The 17,029-nt window shown below is 40.5% G+C and overlaps 1 protein-coding gene across 1 annotated transcript; it reads right to left on the reverse strand.

The window, feature by feature from the left end:
* Positions 1-2,336: 2,336 nt before the first annotated feature.
* On the reverse strand, positions 2,337-8,784 carry LOC113768946. Its single transcript, XM_027313446.1, has 3 exons — positions 7,387-8,784; positions 7,098-7,233; positions 2,337-2,527 (listed from the first exon to the last, which is right to left on the reverse strand). The coding sequence occupies exons 1-3, from the start codon at positions 8,782-8,784 to the stop codon at positions 2,337-2,339; spliced, it is 1,725 nt and encodes a 574-aa protein (XP_027169247.1).
* Positions 8,785-17,029: the final 8,245 nt, after the last annotated feature.

Genomic DNA, 17,029 nt, shown 5'->3' on the forward strand with positions numbered 1-17,029 from the left:
CACTTTTGGTAGTTTTCTCTCCTGCATTTTTTGTAGTTTTCAGATCAAATCATTTGACATTTGGCCTCTATTTATGTGATACCTTGAACTAAATGAACTCTGGTATAGCATTCATGTCCTGTGTAAATGAGTAATTTTCACAACTGGCAGCCACTAGAAGCGACATAGCATTGCCCTAAAAACAATGCTGTCATGCCTTAAAGATCTTTCACTTCTTATGTCGTACACAAAGAGCTTTCAAGAGAATTGCTTTAAATTATCTCTTGCCATTGAACATTAAAAGCTATAAATATAACCAATATGTTTAACAGCAAACTGAAAAGACATATATGACAATGTATCTAATTAGTTGAGCTGAGAAGTACAGCTAGCTAACCACATACAAGAGTAGGTGTTTTCTGTTCCATCGCTGCTCTTTCCTTTTCCTGCATAAACTTTAAAGCCCTTGCTTGATTAATGTTTTAGAGATTAAGCAACTATAAAAGAATAGGTTAGTCATGTATCCAAATTTTTTGTCCAATTTGATCTTCAGTTGGATCCTCAAATATATTGAAATCATGCTTTCTAGGCCAGTTTCTTAAATGAGCACATTGCAATTACTAATTCATGACATGAGTTATGCCTGTTTCCTCTTCTTCTTGTGTATCTAACTTTTTTTAATGGTAAATGTTGAATACCTTGTTCTTAACTTCAGGTGCCATGTTCAACTACATTTACTAGTCCATATCCAAGTCCAATGCAATATGTAGGGCAGAGTTCAATCTCAACTTCAGCCGCTAGAAATCAATCATCATATCGGGGCAAATCTCCAGCTCTAAGTCCGGGACCTGGACATGGGAAAGCAGATCAACAACACAATATCAGTAACAGGTCCGACATATTCTGTAAAATCTGCAAATTGAGCTGCTCAAGTTCTTCCAATTACAAACAACACATCAGAGGTGAGAAGCACAGGGCTATGCTACATTCCCCAAAACTGAATAAGAATGCAGCTGTTGGACCAAGTAAAAATCAGCAACCAAGATGCAATCTGTGCCAGATTGTATGCATGGATAAAACTAGCTTACAATTGCACTTGAATGGTCAAAAGCACAAGGCGAAATTGAGGATGAATGACCACAATTTCCACACTTTAAAGTACTAGGATTTAGTGTTGTCATTTGCTGGAGCTGATAGGCTTCAAATTGGTACGACGGGTGCTTTTGGGAAGCCATAAGGAACATGTGCTCGTGTTGCTATTGGTCAGGTACTTCTCTCTGCATGCTGGAAGGATGCTAACAGCCACCATGCTCAAGAGGCTTGGAGCCGTGCCAGGTTCAAGTTTCCTGGTCACCAAAAGATCATTGTTAGCAGGAAGCGGGTATTCACCAAGTTCAGCTGCACAAACTATGTCAAATGGAAGCAAGAGAAATCGTTCCAGATGGTGTTAATGCCAAGCTTCTTCTAATTTATTTATGGTTTTTATTTCTGGTGTTAATGCCACTCTTTTTCCTTATTCCACTAATATCCCCTCACTTTTTCTAATTTATTTCTGGTTTTTGTTAGTTTTCATTAATTCACTAAAATAACTTGTACACCTAGCTCAGGGGCATTTATGGGAACAAATTTTTCTCTCTTTCCTGAAAATACTTTTTTATGTTCACTTTTGACATCATGGGCTGATTTTGTTACAAAATCTTAAACCTCAAGGGAGGTTAGTGTAATTGTGGAAACCTTAGGGGAGGTCAATGAAATTGTCAGAAACCTCAGGGGAGGTTTCTGAAATTAAAGTAGTGCTTATGAGAAAAGTCTTATATAATATTAGTAAAACCAGTGTTTTGAACACCAGAGGCAGATTTTACCAGTACATCAGTTGTAAGAAGATGGTCTTTTCCCGTTTTGTACTGCAAGAGATAGTACTAAGCATATAAAACCATGAATGGAGGTCTTACTGCAGGTAGTAATTCTGCAGAGGCAATATAGAAGTAGATGCAAGTACTCCCACAGTTTGTATAACAGAGAAAATTTTTTTTGTGTCTTTTCTCTGATTAGCAGCAAAGTAGTCGCTTTCAATTTGATAGCTCAAATCAACATTCTCAGAGGAATTGATTAGTTGTTAGTGGAGGAACCATTGTATTGGAAGGACATATTTTTAGTTACTCCAATGCACAACATATTAGAATAAACTTTCCTTCTTTTCTGATTTCTTGATTTTCCGGAATTTTTCGCCGTCAGGTTTACAGATCGTCTAGCAGTGTAGTGAAAAGGGTGTGGGAAGGGATGGGAGGACCAAAAAAAAAAAAAAAATTGTTACTTTTGGAGCGTTAATAACGAGCTATTGAAAGCACTCAATTTGTTCATTTTTGTCGAACAAAAAATGCCTGCCAATTCGTAGAAGCACAAGGCGAGAATAATAGCAGTAGTCCCAGAGATATGGGACTACGAAGCTCAACATGGATGCAGTCACCGGAGACAATAGAGATTCGGACCAGGAGTGGTACGTAGCTAGAAACTCTCAAGGGTGAACTAGTAGCAATATGCACTGATCCTGTGAGGCAAAAGATGGAGGCTCAACTATAGCTGAGTCAATGATCATCACGCTAGCACTGCTGAAAGCACAACAAGAACGGTGGGGAAATGTGGCTGTTCAATCAGCTTGCAAATCAAAATGTTATTAGGAATGGCAGCAAGGATCTAGGAAATAATAGTAGTGTGCTACTGGAAGATATTATTGCTCTTTCGAGCACTCTGACAGGTGCCGAACCTGTGCAATAATAAATACCTACTCAAGAAAATTACAAATTTTGTATATAGCGGTGAGTAGGGTCGAATCCACAGGGAGCAGGTAGGAAATTATTTCTTTCCAAATCAGTAGAACAAAATTGGGGGATTTTCAATGGGAGGCACACACAAATAAAATAAAATAAAACAAACAAAATTCAAAACTAACTCACAAAGCACAATTCACTGAAAATAGCAATTAACAAAAGTTCTACCCAAAGGATCAACTGCTCAGGCACGGTCCAATTAAATGATCATCGATGCAAAGATATTTCACCCATTCATCACTAGGTTAGTTATAGTTATCAATAAGCTCTGACAACCAGTTCTTCCTTACCTTTTCGACAGTCAAGGTACGACCATTGACTGCTTCCCTAACTAGATAACAACCCTAGGTACGACCGTAGGAATTTAATTACCCAATTGCATTAAAGCTAGAAGAACCCAACCCTAACCAATAAACACGCTAAGAGGGTTTATTTAAGCTAGATCTTGCGTTTCCCCATCATAAAACCAATTATGGTGGTTGCCACGGGGTGTTAACTAAATGAACAATTACGGATTCTATTTAATTAACGTGGCAGTAGGCTATTAAATTAAATCAAATACCCGGCCGTTGATATTCAATCAATAAAATACCCATGAACAATTAATTCAGGAAATGCACGAATAGCAATAAAATGGAAGAAATAATGAAGATTCGATTAGATCTCACAGATATTATGGACCGCGCCTTTGCGTCAACCTTTGGGTAGAGGAGGAAATTAGCCGCTCCTCATCGTGTCAATCCCGCGTGATTTAATTGAGTTCATTCGATTATTTGCCGAAGAATTGGGGTCGCAATCACAAAGCAGAAAATCAACGCGAATTGTCTTAAGCAAGAGTAACAACTCAGGAGTCAAGCCGTACAAGACGAAAGCTAAAAGAAAGAAGAGATACGTCTGACTGAAAGAGAAGAAAAAGAAAACTCAAAACTCATCTCATTGCGGCCGACGGAGAGCAAAAGAATAAAATAAAAAGCGCCTGACTTCTGAAGCTAAAGCTAGGGTCTCCTCCCACTTTTTGAATCTTGCTTTTCTCTTTATAGCCGCCGCCCCAAAAGAAAGTAAAGAAAGGAGACGTCTGGAGTAATTCATCTAACAAAAGCTATCCTTTTGGAGTTTTTATCCCATGCTTCTCGCGGTTCACGTGGATCGCAGTCCGGCTTTCGGTTTCGTCCACCTTTTAAGGCGTGGCCACGCCCTGAAATGAGAAGTCTTCTGGAAATTCACCTCAAGATATCATTTTTAATGCTAACCACCTACAATTCACACAAATATCAAATATGAGTGAAATTCCCTTTCTTAGCACCATGAATAGCCAAAATTAGAACAAGATGACAATGCAAAATGTGCCAAATAACTGCTCTATCAAATCCCCCCACACCTAGACAATGCTTGCCCTCAAGCATTTCCGAGCTCAGAAGTGCAACCGAAAGAGCAAAGGTCATGCAATAAGATATACTAACACAAGCACCTTTGATCCCTGACAGTGTCGCCAAAATGAGAACACACCGGACAGGTTGTAATTCAAAGAAAATATATGAATACTAGGAACGCTCAAATCAACATCACAGAATGGCATTACCATAGGCTTGCACATTTATCACATCTCCACCACTCAAAAGTGAACTAAACACATAAATCAAAGGGACTTTAATAGGGTTGTAATGAGGCTCAGGTGAAAGGCGGGTTTAGAAAGTATAGATAGTGGGTAAAGTGTCAAGAGAATGTCCGAAACTCACCAATAATCATAGTGCTTTATCGGAGGGGTTTCACAAACAAGGCAGTTTTCATTTGCTGTGCCCATTGTGCAAGTGCCCCCAATTTTTTTCTCTGTCTCTCTTCTTTTTTTTTTTTTTTTTTTTTTTTTTTTGAATACTTGCTCTAAAGGCGTGGGCACGCCTTGTAGCCCATAGCCTCTGGTCACGAGGTCTCCTTCATGATTTTTTTTTTTTTTTTTCAAGAGACAGTCCTGTAGGGCGTGGGCACGCCCTGTAAGCCAAAGTCCTCTGGTCAGTGGCCTTTTTTCCCAATTTCCCATCTTTTACACAAAGATATCATCATATAGCTCCTAATCTATCAGCACTTTCAACCCCAAATTCGTTTGCTTTGCACAAATGATGGATTTCAGACATCCCTTGACAACACATGGATAAACGAGAAAGTTTAAAGGGGTCTTGGGTTAACAAACACGGATATCAACCAGAAACGAAGGACAGAAGCTCAAGTTGGTTCACTATGGGATATAAAAATGAGGGTTTGATTTTTTTTATTTTTTATTTTTAAGAAAGCTGAAGAGGGTTAAATCCTAAATGCCCTTATCATTTCAAATGTATCCAGTTCATCAAAATGCGGTCTTGACATGTACAAAATAGCAAGTTCTAGAATGTTCAAACCATGTGCGATACCCACTTAATCAAACAAAATAGAGCAAACAAGAATAATATGCTCAAGTAAGGCTCAAAAGCTCCCCAAGAGTTACAAAAATGGGTGAATTCCAGTATACTCAACATTCGATGACATTGCCAAGGGAAACAAAATGCACGGCTAGCATATACGACCACATACCCACTCACTTTGATTATGTCATTCATCACAGCAATATGCCCCAACACTAACAAGCATAAAAATAACCAAAAAGACGACTAACTACAATAATTTTTTCATTTTTTTTTTTCATTCATCCCATGTTATATATATATTTTTTTTTGAGTAATCAAAGCAAAAAGAACTAATGAAAAAAACAGAACTAATGGAAGCCACTCCCCCCACACCTAAGACCTACATTGTCCGCAATGTAACCTGGAAAAATAATTTGCAAGGGTAGAGGGAGCGAGAACTTCCCTGACTACTGAAAAGGTGCGGCTGGAGCCTAAGGAGGCGGCGCAAGAGAGGAAGCAAGCTCGCTGGGCGGCACTGTCGCTCGCAGGGGCTGAGGCCGGCGCGCGACTGGAGAATAGCGCAGGGGCTGGCGCGCGATGGAGAGGCGCGCGCGGCTGCTGTCTGAGCGCGCGGAGTTGGTGCTGGGCTGCGCAGGGGTGGCTGCTGCGCGCAAGAATATGGTCGAGCGCTGAGTGGGTAGCGAGCGCGCGCAGCGCAGCTGTCGCGCCGCAGCGGCGTGTGCGTTCTGGGCGTGCGCAGCGGAGAAAGCCTGCGCGCGCTGCTGGGCTGCGGATTTTGGGGTGGCGTGAGCGGCGCTCAGGTGGAACCAGCGATGGAGGGCGGCGGCGGGCTTGACCAAAACAAAAGGAGGAAAAGTCTTGGAAGCGTAGGCAATAGATAATTTGGAGAATATTGTCCAAGGATAGTCAAAAGAAGAAAGGGAAAGGTGGAAGGAGTAGGGTCTTGGTCAAACTTTTTTTTTTTTTTTTTTCGCTATCGGAGGGTTGGAAGGCGTGGGCACGCCTTGGGGGCATTTTTCTTCTGCCCACAACATGTAAATATGTCCAACACGAAATATTTTTTCTTTTTTTTTGCAAGGCGTGGGCCACGCCTTGGAACCCCTATTCTTCTGTCCACCACAAAACATCAAAACATTAAAATAAAACTGAAAATCATAAAGTAAGGGAAAAATGATCACATACTAATATTGTAATCCTTGGGTTTGTCTCCCAAGCAGCGCCTTTTTTAATGCTTTGCTTAGACATAGCACCACTCTTTAGTCTGGATGTAATTGAATTTTCCTTGTAATTGGTGGCCCTCCTCCAGGATCCACATGGCCATTGAGTGCAATTTTTTTCCTAAATTTTCTCTCCATTTTTACCTCATGAATTGCTTTCATCCTATAGGACTTGTTCGCAGCAACCTTGAATTTACCCCTATAAGCAAACTTAGAAAATTCTTGCACAGAGGGATTAGTGGTATACATAGCAAACACAGAATGAGAGTTAACAGGATGTTTCATTGTATCAAAAATATTAAAGTGGACTATTTCTCCATCAAATTCCATCGTGAGAGTACCCTTACTAACATCAATTTTAGTCTGGGCAGTACTCAAAAATGGTCTTCCTAATATAATGGGTGATGGATTTGGGGCACTTCTATCATCCATGTAAAGCACATAAAAATCAGCAGGAAAAATTAATCCATCTACTTGCACTAAAACATCCTCAACTATCCCATCCGGATAAGCACATGTACGATCAGCCAATTGAATTATTATCCCCGTTTCTTTTAAAGGTCCTAAATTTAGGGAATCATAGATTGACTTAGGCATCACATTAATAGAAGCTCCTAAATCTATCATGGCATTTTTGATACTAGAATGACCAATCTTACAGGGGATAGCAAACATACCTGGATCTCCGCATTTGGGTGGGAGTTTCCTTTGAAGTACAGCTGATACATTCTCTCCCACCATCACTCTTTCATCACCCCTTAGCTTTCTTTTGTTAACGCACAAGTCTTTCAAGAACTTTGCGTACTTGGGTACCTGCTTGATCGCGTCCAATAGGGGGATGTTTACTTGAACTTTGTGGAACACATCCAGGATTTCTTTTTCCTTTTCTGCCCTCGTTGTCTTTTCCAACCTGCAAGGAAAAGGAGGTAAGTTAGATTTAATAGTGGGCGGAGAAGTGAATGTTACCTTAGGATCCTTGCGAATACGCCCTTCCTCTTCGATTTCCTTCTCTATCTCCTCTTCACTTTTGCTTTTTGAACTTTCCACTTTAGGCCCTTCCAGTTCCTTGCCACTCCTCAGCGTCATGGCACTTACATTCCTGGGATTTATCTCGGGTTGCGATGGCAGTTTCCCATAAACGTGGGACTCCAAGCGGTTGATGGCAATTGCCAGTTGGCTTATTCGAATGTCTTGGTCCTTCTTGTCAGCTTTGGTGTCCTGCTGGAGCTGCGCGGTATTCGCGGCTAAGGATCTGATCTCCTGTTGAAGCTGGGTAGTAGTCGTGGCCAGGTTGGTAGTAGTCGTGGCCAGGTTTTTGACTAGGTCCTCCAGAGAACTTCCTGAGTTGGAGGACGAAGGTTGCGATTTTGGTTGCCATGGCTGGTGGAATCCTGGTGGACGATTTGGAAATGCATTTTGTTGCCTGTTCCCATAACTGAGATTGGGATGGTCCCTCCAACCCGGATTGTACGTATTGGAGTATGGGTCGTACTGCCTGCGGGGCGCAGGCACGCCTCCGACCATGTTTACCTGTTCCGCCCCGTCCTCTTGCAAAATGGGGCACGAGTCTGTGCAATGGTCCATGCTAGTGCATATTCCACACATCTTCGCTCGGGGTGCGTCTCTCATGGCTAATTGCCTAACAACTGACGTCAATTCTGACAGTTGCTGCTGTAAGGATGAAGTCTCTACCTCGTTGACTCTACGGGGAGGGTTGCTCTCACGGGAGCCAAATTGCTGGGAGTTCTCTGCCATGGCTTCGATGAGCTCCCACGCTTCCCTTGGTGTCTTGTTTGCCAGTGCTCCCACACTTGCAGCGTCGATGATACTCCTATCGGTTGATTGGAGCCCTTCGTAGAAGTATTGGATTAACAGTTGCTCACTAATTTGATGCTGCGGGCATCTAGTGCACAACTTGTTAAACCTTTCCCAGTATTCGTACAAGGACTCACCGGGGTATTGTTTAATGCCGCAGATCTCCTTCCTCAAACTCGCAGCCCGGGATGCAGGGAAGAATTTTTCCAAGAATTTCTTTTTCAGCTGCGCCCATGTGGTAATACTACCTGCTGGTAGGTAGTACAGCCAATCTTTAGCTGCATCTTTGAGAGAGAACGGGAAGGTTCTCAGTCTAATTTGCTCTTCAGTGACCCCAGGAGGTTTCATACTAGAGCAGACCACCTCGAACTCCTTTACGTGCTTGTGGGGTTCTTCGCCAGAGAGACCATGGAAAGAAGGTAAGAGTTGAATCAACCCCGACTTCAGTTCGAAAGCAGTATTCTCAGCCAAAGCGGGGAATGTGATGCATAAGGGCTGGTGAGTCAGCTCCGGAGCAGCCAGCTCCCTCAATGTTTGGTTGTTGGCCATGCTTACTTCGTCTTCCGCTGACTCGTTTGCAATAAATAAGTGCCCTTCTTTTTGCCTCTTGGTCTCTTGCCTCCGCCTACGCGCTGCCTTCTCAACCTCAGGATCGTATACTAATTCACCTGTGCGAGAAGAACGGGGCATAAACTAGCAAAAATACCAAGAAGAATAAAATAAAATAAAAACTGAATTTGAAAAGAAACAAATAATCCAAACGCCAACTCCCCGGCAACGGCGCCAAAAATTGACAGGTGCCGAACCTGTGCAATAATAATTACTAAAAAGTCCTAATTACCACCTCAATTAAATAATTATAGAACAAATCCAAGTACTGGAGCAGGGACCCTAGGTGTGCAATGGGTTACTTGATTCACCCTGTTCCCGAAGAGTTTGCTTGATCCGATATACCGGGTTTGTCTATAAAAATACTAATTCTGCGTACAATGGCAAGTAGGGTCGATTCCACAGGGAGCAGGTAGGAAATTATCTCTTTCCAAATTAGTAGAACGAAATTGGGGGATTTTCAATGGGAGGCAAATGAAAATAAAAATAAAACAAAACAAACAAAATTCAAAACTAACTCACAAAGCACAATTCACTAAAAATAGCAATTAATAAAAGTTCTACCCAAAGGATCAACTGCGCAGGCACGGTCCAATTAAATGATCATCGATGCAAAGATATTTCATCCATTTATCACTAGATTGGTTATAGCCATCAATAAGCTCTGACAACCAGCTCTTCCTTACTTTTTCGACAGTCAAGGTACGACCATTGACTGCTTCTCTAACCAGATAACAACCCTAGGTACGACCGTAGGAATTTAATTACCCAATTGCATTAAAGCTAGAAGAACCCAACCCTAACCAATAAACACGCTAAGAGGGTTTATTTAAATTAGATCTTGCATTTTCCCATCATAAAGCCAATTATGGTGGTTGCCACGGGGTGTCAACTAAATGAACAATTACGGATTCTATTTAATTAACGTGGCAGTAGGCTATTAAATTAAATCAAATACCCATGAACAGTTAATTAAGGAAATGCACGAATAGTAATAAATTGGAAGAAATAATGAAAGATTGATTAGATCTCACAGGTGTGATGGACCGCGCCCTTGCATCACCCTTTGGGCAGAGGAGAAAATTAGCCGCTCCTCATCATGTCAAGCTCACGCGATTTAATTGATTTCATCCACGCAAACATCCAAACAATTAATTCCAAGGAGCGGAGCGATGCGAATTAACTAAGGAACGAATGGGAAATTCCCTTGGTTCATTTTCTTATATTCGGTCGCTCCTGGAGCAGAGTCAAGAAAAGGGATAACAGCGATGGAAAATTGTAGCAAATCAAAAGCGAACGTCAAAGGCGTCTACAACAAAAGATTGAAGGATGTTGCTGCGGTATGTTTACAAGTCAAAACAGAGGTGTGGAAAGTTAAGGGAAAAGACATTCAAGCATTTTGGGCCACAAACGGTAGGGGAAGTGTGTTGGGCGGGCACGTGGAAAGGGTTTTTGTGACGTGCAACCGGAAGATCTATTGGGGGTTGAAGGGGACTCCAGCCGTGCATGTGAAATGTGGAGGGGCCGAAATTAAGCAACCGGGAAAGTGAGGGTTTGTACGCGAAAGTACGGCATGGAAAAAAGGCGCGAAGCTTACTGGATAAGCTAAAGAGTGTAGGCGTATTAGAAAGGAAAAAGCGCCAAAACCTGAGCAGGAGGAATAGCAGAAGATAGGGATTTGTTATGGAGCTGGCGGCGGAAATAGATGCTTCGGATATGCAGTGGGACAGTGAAGGAGAAAGCGAAAATGTAGTATCGCCGATGCATGAGAGTGGAACACCTTCGAATTTTAAAAGTTGCAGCAGTGAACGGAAGGCCATTCGTCGGACGGCGGAAACAATGGTAGTATCGCTGATGCATGAGAGTGGAACACCTTCGAATTATAAAAGTTGCAGCAGTGAAAGGAAGGCCATTCGTCGGACGGCGGAAACAATGGTAAGCCACTCAACTCATTCCGTGAAGAATATGGTGGATTGGATCTCGGATGAGCAGCGGCAGGCTGTCAGAGAGTTTGGATTCGGGTCAATTTTGAATGTGAAGGGAGTAGAGGTTGACGAAGAGATGTTGAAGTGGCTGGTGGATAACTTTGATGTAGATCGGAGGACACTGAACGTTCATGGGTACTGTCTACAGGTGACAGCCGAGGATGTGGAATGTGTACTTGGTTTGAGCAGCCGTGGGAAAGATATTGAAAGCGAAAAGTGAAGGCAAGAGATGGATACAGAGTTGGAAAGAGAATTGAATATCAGAATAAATAGTGGTGAAATTGTAGCGGAGGAATTGAGGCACAATATATGTAGTTTGCATAACGAAGGCTTAGAATTCAAAGTGAAGTTCGTATTGTTTGTTGTTGGTAGGTTGTTAGCACCAAGTTTGGATGACACAGTGAGCCGGTCTCTGGTGGCTGTAGTGGCTACAGAGGAGAATATGGAAAATTTGAACTGGTCGAAATTCATACTTGACAATTTGGTGAAGAGCATCCGTGATAGAGACGGCAACGGAATAGCGGGATGTGCACTTTTCTTGATGGTATAAGAAAGACGCACCATTTTGTATTAGAGATAGGAATTGCTGGAATAATGAAATTAAACTTTGATAGAAAAGACCTGTAAATGATGGTAGGCGTTTTTGTCCGTGCAGATTTACTATCTGGAACGATTCTATATCGAGGGTGAGGACGAGTTTCGCAAGTTCCAGCCGAGAGGGTCGAGGCTAAGATTTTGGGGAAGGTACGAGATTAATGAAAGCGTGCGAATATTGAGGAGGAATCACATATTTGAGGGGGAACAGGTAATGTAAAATCCTTTCGTGTGAATTGTTGTTGAAATTGCAATCTGCATTTTGTGACGTTACTAGTAGTACAAAACTGAAGAGTTGTAGTGACAGGGCAATGTGCAGTTTTACAATAACATAAGCTGTAGAGAAGACATTGATAGAAGACTGATTGAAATTGAATGTGGTAATAAAGATGTGAATGATAGTATTGGTAGAATGGAAGCAATGATTGAATGTCGTTTTGAAAGGCTGAGGAGCATGTATGAAAGTGGAAGGGTGTGCAAAACAAACCGGGCACTTGGTGTGGAGGGTGGGCAGAAGGACGATTGGCGCGGTAATGTTAAAAGAGGGAGTGAGTTACATAAATTTAGTCCTACAACGCCAGATGTTAGGTCCAAAAGCAGGAGTGAAAATGATAGAGTCACTACGAATAGTACTGTAATGGGTGAAAAGAGTGCATCGAAAATTACAAAGTGGAGGAGTAGAAAGAGACTAAGGATGGACAATACGGAGAAGCCTGTGGGGGAAGACAAACAAAACAGAAGGCAAGGTAAAAGAATAAAGGTATGCATCGGTTTGTGCCAAGGTATTTCTAGCATTAGAAAAGTAAAGTATAAATTGTAGTTTTATGTACAGATGGATAGCAGTGTGATGAACAAGTGTCAAACGAAGATCGTTGCTTTATTGGCAAAGGTGAGTATTCCAACGTTCCAGAATTACTAAAGTATGGGAAATTATAGACAATGAAAGATGACATATTTTTGTGGTAGCAGGAAACGAGGCTGGCATCTATCGGGGAAAAATTGAGTGAGGGACGAGCAAAAATACTGAAGTTCTTGTTTGACACTCAGCTGTCGTAAGGGTATGTACTGGATCATGGATTTGTTAAATCAACAGTTCTATTTTGTTTTATCCTTTATTTGAAATTGCAATGGGAAAGGGGACAGAAAAGTATTTGCAATTATAAGGTTGACTAACTATGTAGTATGATTATCCCCATAGGGGAGAGGGCATAGGAACGAAAATCTTCGAAGCAGTTAAAATTGGTTTACAAGTGACCATAAAACTTACAATTTGTGTGCTGTCAATCATGCCACCTTATATAAAAAGCAAGGGTAGGTAACATGGTTGCATATAGAATAAAAGGTGAGTATTCCAGAAGTTTGAGAATGGAAGTACAATGATAACTCAATGACCCTTACGGTGAGTACATAACCGCCTTAGGCTAACTCAATGACCCTAAGGACCGATTGAGTCATTGAAACCGTGATTGCTGGTTGTATTAGTGAGGAAGACCGAACCTACTCTGGCCGTTTTAACTCGAGTCATTGAAAATGATGATATCAAGTTTGTAGATTATGAAACCGTAATACACATAGGGAAAAGATTAATGTACGCTGTTGTAATGACAGGGAAGTACTGGTGTCAATTAAGGGGCAGACAGCAAGTCAGGATGCAATGGGGTCGTTGCTTCCTGAAAAACCCATGGCATGTGATGTGAGTAAATCGAGGGATTGAAATTGGGTGGTGTTGTGTGGACTGTTTCACGGAGGACGAAGTGATGTGACTTGAGTTTGGTGCAGATAATCAATTGCTATTGTGCAATGAAAACAGCAAGGCAGCAAAGGCGTCCTGACGATCAGTCAATGCGATGGTGGTTCATGCCAACTTGGTTTCAGGTACAAGTGTTCGGCCAAAGTTGGGGGCTTGTGAGTACGTACATTCATATTAAAATGTCATATTTTACTGTCGTGTTGTAGCAAGAGATTTTGGAGTTCAACAAATCAGCAGACGAGCTGTACTGTACATATCTACAGGAATGTAAAGTAGGAGGTAATATAAAAAAGTGTGAGAAGGTACGAGCAGCTGCCCTGTTATGTAGCATAATGGAATAGATACAGATTGCCATGATGATGACTAACTAACCGCTGCTATGCTTCAGATATTCGTGCCAATGTGGCACGATGAGCATTGGTATATGTGTGTGGTGGACATGGGAAGCGAAGAAGTATTAATTTATGATTCAATGAGAGGAGACAAGCAAACGAAAATGAATAGGCGCAGCTCCGTGGAGACAGTGGTAAACTAAGTTGGTTTGTCAAACATTTCATGAACACGACCATCACCTTTACAATTGGTGGCATTAAACTTAAAATTGCATATGTTTTTCTTGTATGGCCGTCAGATTGAAAGGTTGGAAGCAGCGCTGACTCATGGTTTGGAGGGGCAGTATTCGTCATGCCTTTGGCTGTACAAAATAAAAGCTGCAGCTACATGTCCACAGCAACGGAATGCGTAAGTTGCATGTGCATAGGTTTGGAAGTTTTTTCCATAGTTCAGCAACCGTCACTGTCTAAATATGTGGTTATGGTTTGTAATGCAGGTGGGATTGTGGGTTATTCATGCTGAAGTACATGGATATGTTATCAAGTGGAATTGGAAGCTGGAAATGGAATCAGGTAAGGAAAAAGGAATGGTGTCGTATGCTGTAACAGTAAGTGTGTATGCTGCATTGGTTGCGAACGATGGAGATAGTAACAAATTTATGGGTGCAGTACAATTCGGAGCAGGAGCGGCGCAAAGTAGCACTGTCTTTGGTTCTGGATGATGCCAACGTTGTCCGTTATCAAATTATACGGAAAGCGAACACGCACAGGAGGTTGGAGATGAATAAAGTTGAGGTTCGATGAAGGTGGCAAGATAGAGAGAAAAAGTAGCGGCATTTTGTGGAAAGGGCCATGTTTTAGGCGGTGTCATAGTCGGATGGACGTCGTCGTAGCCTAAAATGTAGAAGACGGAGACAGAGAGTCCAAAAGCTGCCATAGTAAGGCAAGCGGTTGGTGTGTATCTATGAGTTTCATTAGAGGAAGGGAAAGCAAAGTTCAACCGAGCAAACTCGCTATCTATTGGTGCGGGGAGACGTTGCCATGGGGATAACGAGTACCACAATCTTCATGTGGTCGAGAGTTAAGAGAAGATTTGTGGTTGGTTATGAGTAGCGTACAGTGATCCATGGTATGCAGTCATTAGAAATAAATGAAAAAAGATTGAAATATTTTATTTGTGGTAATTAAATTTATGTATCGCGAGAGTTTATGAATTAGGTGTCTTGACGTATCCGAAACAATTTGTCTTAACACGGAGTTTTAACCTGCAATAGGTTAGTTTCTTGCTTTGCATTCTATGCTAACGGGTAAATGGCACTCAAGTATAATATCGATCCGATTTTATCGAACAAATAAAGTGGCCATACATAGCTGGTGTTTTATTGCAAACCGTGTTCAATTAAATTTTATCCGATAAGTGAATTAGTAAGTATGGGATATTGGAACTCTGTGTCATAGTGGAGGAAATCGATAAAGAGCCGGTGTTTTATTGGAAAAGGGGTTTTACTAGAGAACTGATTGATAAATAAATGTATTAATGGAAAAATGGGTGCCTTGTTCTTATAATGGAGGAAGGTCATAAAGAGCTGGTCGTTTATGGGAAAGTGATGCATTACGGAAGTGTCCGCTATTTGGTTTATGAAATTATCCCAAAAATATTAGAATTAATTTATTTATTTATATAAAAAATTATAATATATATTTTAGTATAATTTACTGATTGATTTTAATTTTATTGGATAAAAAAATTGTTTTATGGAAAAGGGTACTCTGTTGTTATATTGGAGAAAAGCCATAAAAAGCTGGGGTTTTATTGCAAAACGAGTTATCATATATTTTATCCGATAAATGAATCTATTAATGGAAAAATGGGTGCATTGTTGTTATAATGGAGGAAGGTAATAAAGAGCTGGTCTTTTATGGGAAAGTGATACATTACGGAAGTGACCGGTATTTGGTTTATGAAATTATCCCAAAAAATTTAGAATTAGTTTATTTATTTATATAAAAAATTATAATATACATTTTAGTATAATTTACTGATTGATTTTAATTTTATTGGGAAAAAAATTGTTTTATGGAAAAGGGTACTCTGTTGTTATATTGGAGAAAAGCCATAAAAAGCTGGGGTTTTATTGCAAAACGAGTTATCATATATTTTATCCGATAAATGAATCTATTAATGGAAAAATGGGTGCATTGTTGTTATAATGGAGGAAGGTAATAAAGAGCTGGTCTTTTATGGGAAAGTGATACATTACGAAAGTGACCGGTATTTGGTTTATGAAATTATCCCAAAAAATTTAGAATTAGTTTATTTATTTATATAAAAAATTATAATATATTTTTATTTAATACACTGTGTAATTGTACTAATATTTTTTACAATTATAGAGAATATTATATATTAATAAGTATAATTTTTAGTATATATTACTATATTTGTAATAACAAATATAATTATGTAATATATTATTACTACATACACATATATATTATAAATATATGGACATATATATTTGCATGATGGGAAACATCTGTGCCTGCGTCATGTGCATCCCTTCAATAACGTATTCCAATTTGTACAACGAATGCATCAATACAGGCCCAGAAATGTATTGTAAGTTCTCCAAGCCTGTCAGCAGCATAGACATCCCCATTCAAAAGTGAGGCAATCTTAAGCTCCTAGTCCAGCAGCTAATTTTCCCTATAGAATGACATATTCAACCAGGGGTTAGCTAAAGGAATACATTACTCATACAGACTTCGTGTTGGGTTTGAAGATTCCATTGCTGGACTTTATTTTGGTACAGACGCAAAGCAAGGAGCCTAGCTCAATTAATGTCAACCATTGCTCCCTGACCAACTGTTAGTATTGCACGTATCCGAGAGGTTAACCAGACGTTCAGATTTAGTGAGTGACATTTAGATCCTTAATGTTTAGACGATAAGTTGCCAACAAACAATTAGAATGAAAACAGGCTAAACTTACTACATGCCAATGTGGTTTGAAGTATATGGCTGACGCATCCTGCATTTGACAGCAATTAAAGGCATTATCTGATCATTTTTCCTCATGTGCATTCGGGAACCTGCATACAATATACGTCATTCCCAACTTCGACATTTTTAGAATTTGCATAAATTAACTCAGCGATGGCCCTTTGCAAACTAAAACAGAAGGGAAGAAAGTAGTACCAACATATATGAATTAGACAGACCCAGTGTCTGACTAAAGCACAAAAGTTTTTAACCTGTGTGTCCCATCAGAAGATAGGTTCTCTCCTTCCAATGGTTTGGAGAAGCTTCCGTACAGTGAACGGCCCATAAACTGATCTTCCTCATGCTTTCAAATTTTCCTTTTTTTCTTGGTCTGTGCATATGATCAGACGCAATTTTAGCTATCAAAAAAACGAAATGAACTATTGTCAACATAGTCCTGAACATGAATGCATCTAAATACCTCCGGAGGATATATGTTTGGGGCTTCCCGTTTGCGCGTCACTTGCTTTGCTGTGTTCTGC

This window comes from Coffea eugenioides, chromosome 4 (assembly GCF_003713205.1).
Source record: "Coffea eugenioides isolate CCC68of chromosome 4, Ceug_1.0, whole genome shotgun sequence".
In the NCBI taxonomy this organism is placed as follows: domain Eukaryota; kingdom Viridiplantae; phylum Streptophyta; class Magnoliopsida; order Gentianales; family Rubiaceae; genus Coffea; species Coffea eugenioides.

Bases quoted from the DNA above. Each gene is read 5' to 3' on its own strand.
- LOC113768946 (XM_027313446.1), bottom strand. From the start codon at position 8,784: ATGGCCAACAACCAAACATTGAGGGAGCTGGCTGCTCCGGAGCTGACT. The intron at 7,234-7,386 runs GTAACATTCACT...GCGATCAAGCAG, and splicing joins GTATTCGCAAGGATCCTAAG to GTACCCAAGTACGCAAAGTT. The intron at 2,528-7,097 runs GTATGTTTGCTA...TTTGCCTCACAG, and splicing joins ACCCAAATGCGGAGATCCAG to GATCAGTGCATATTGCTACT.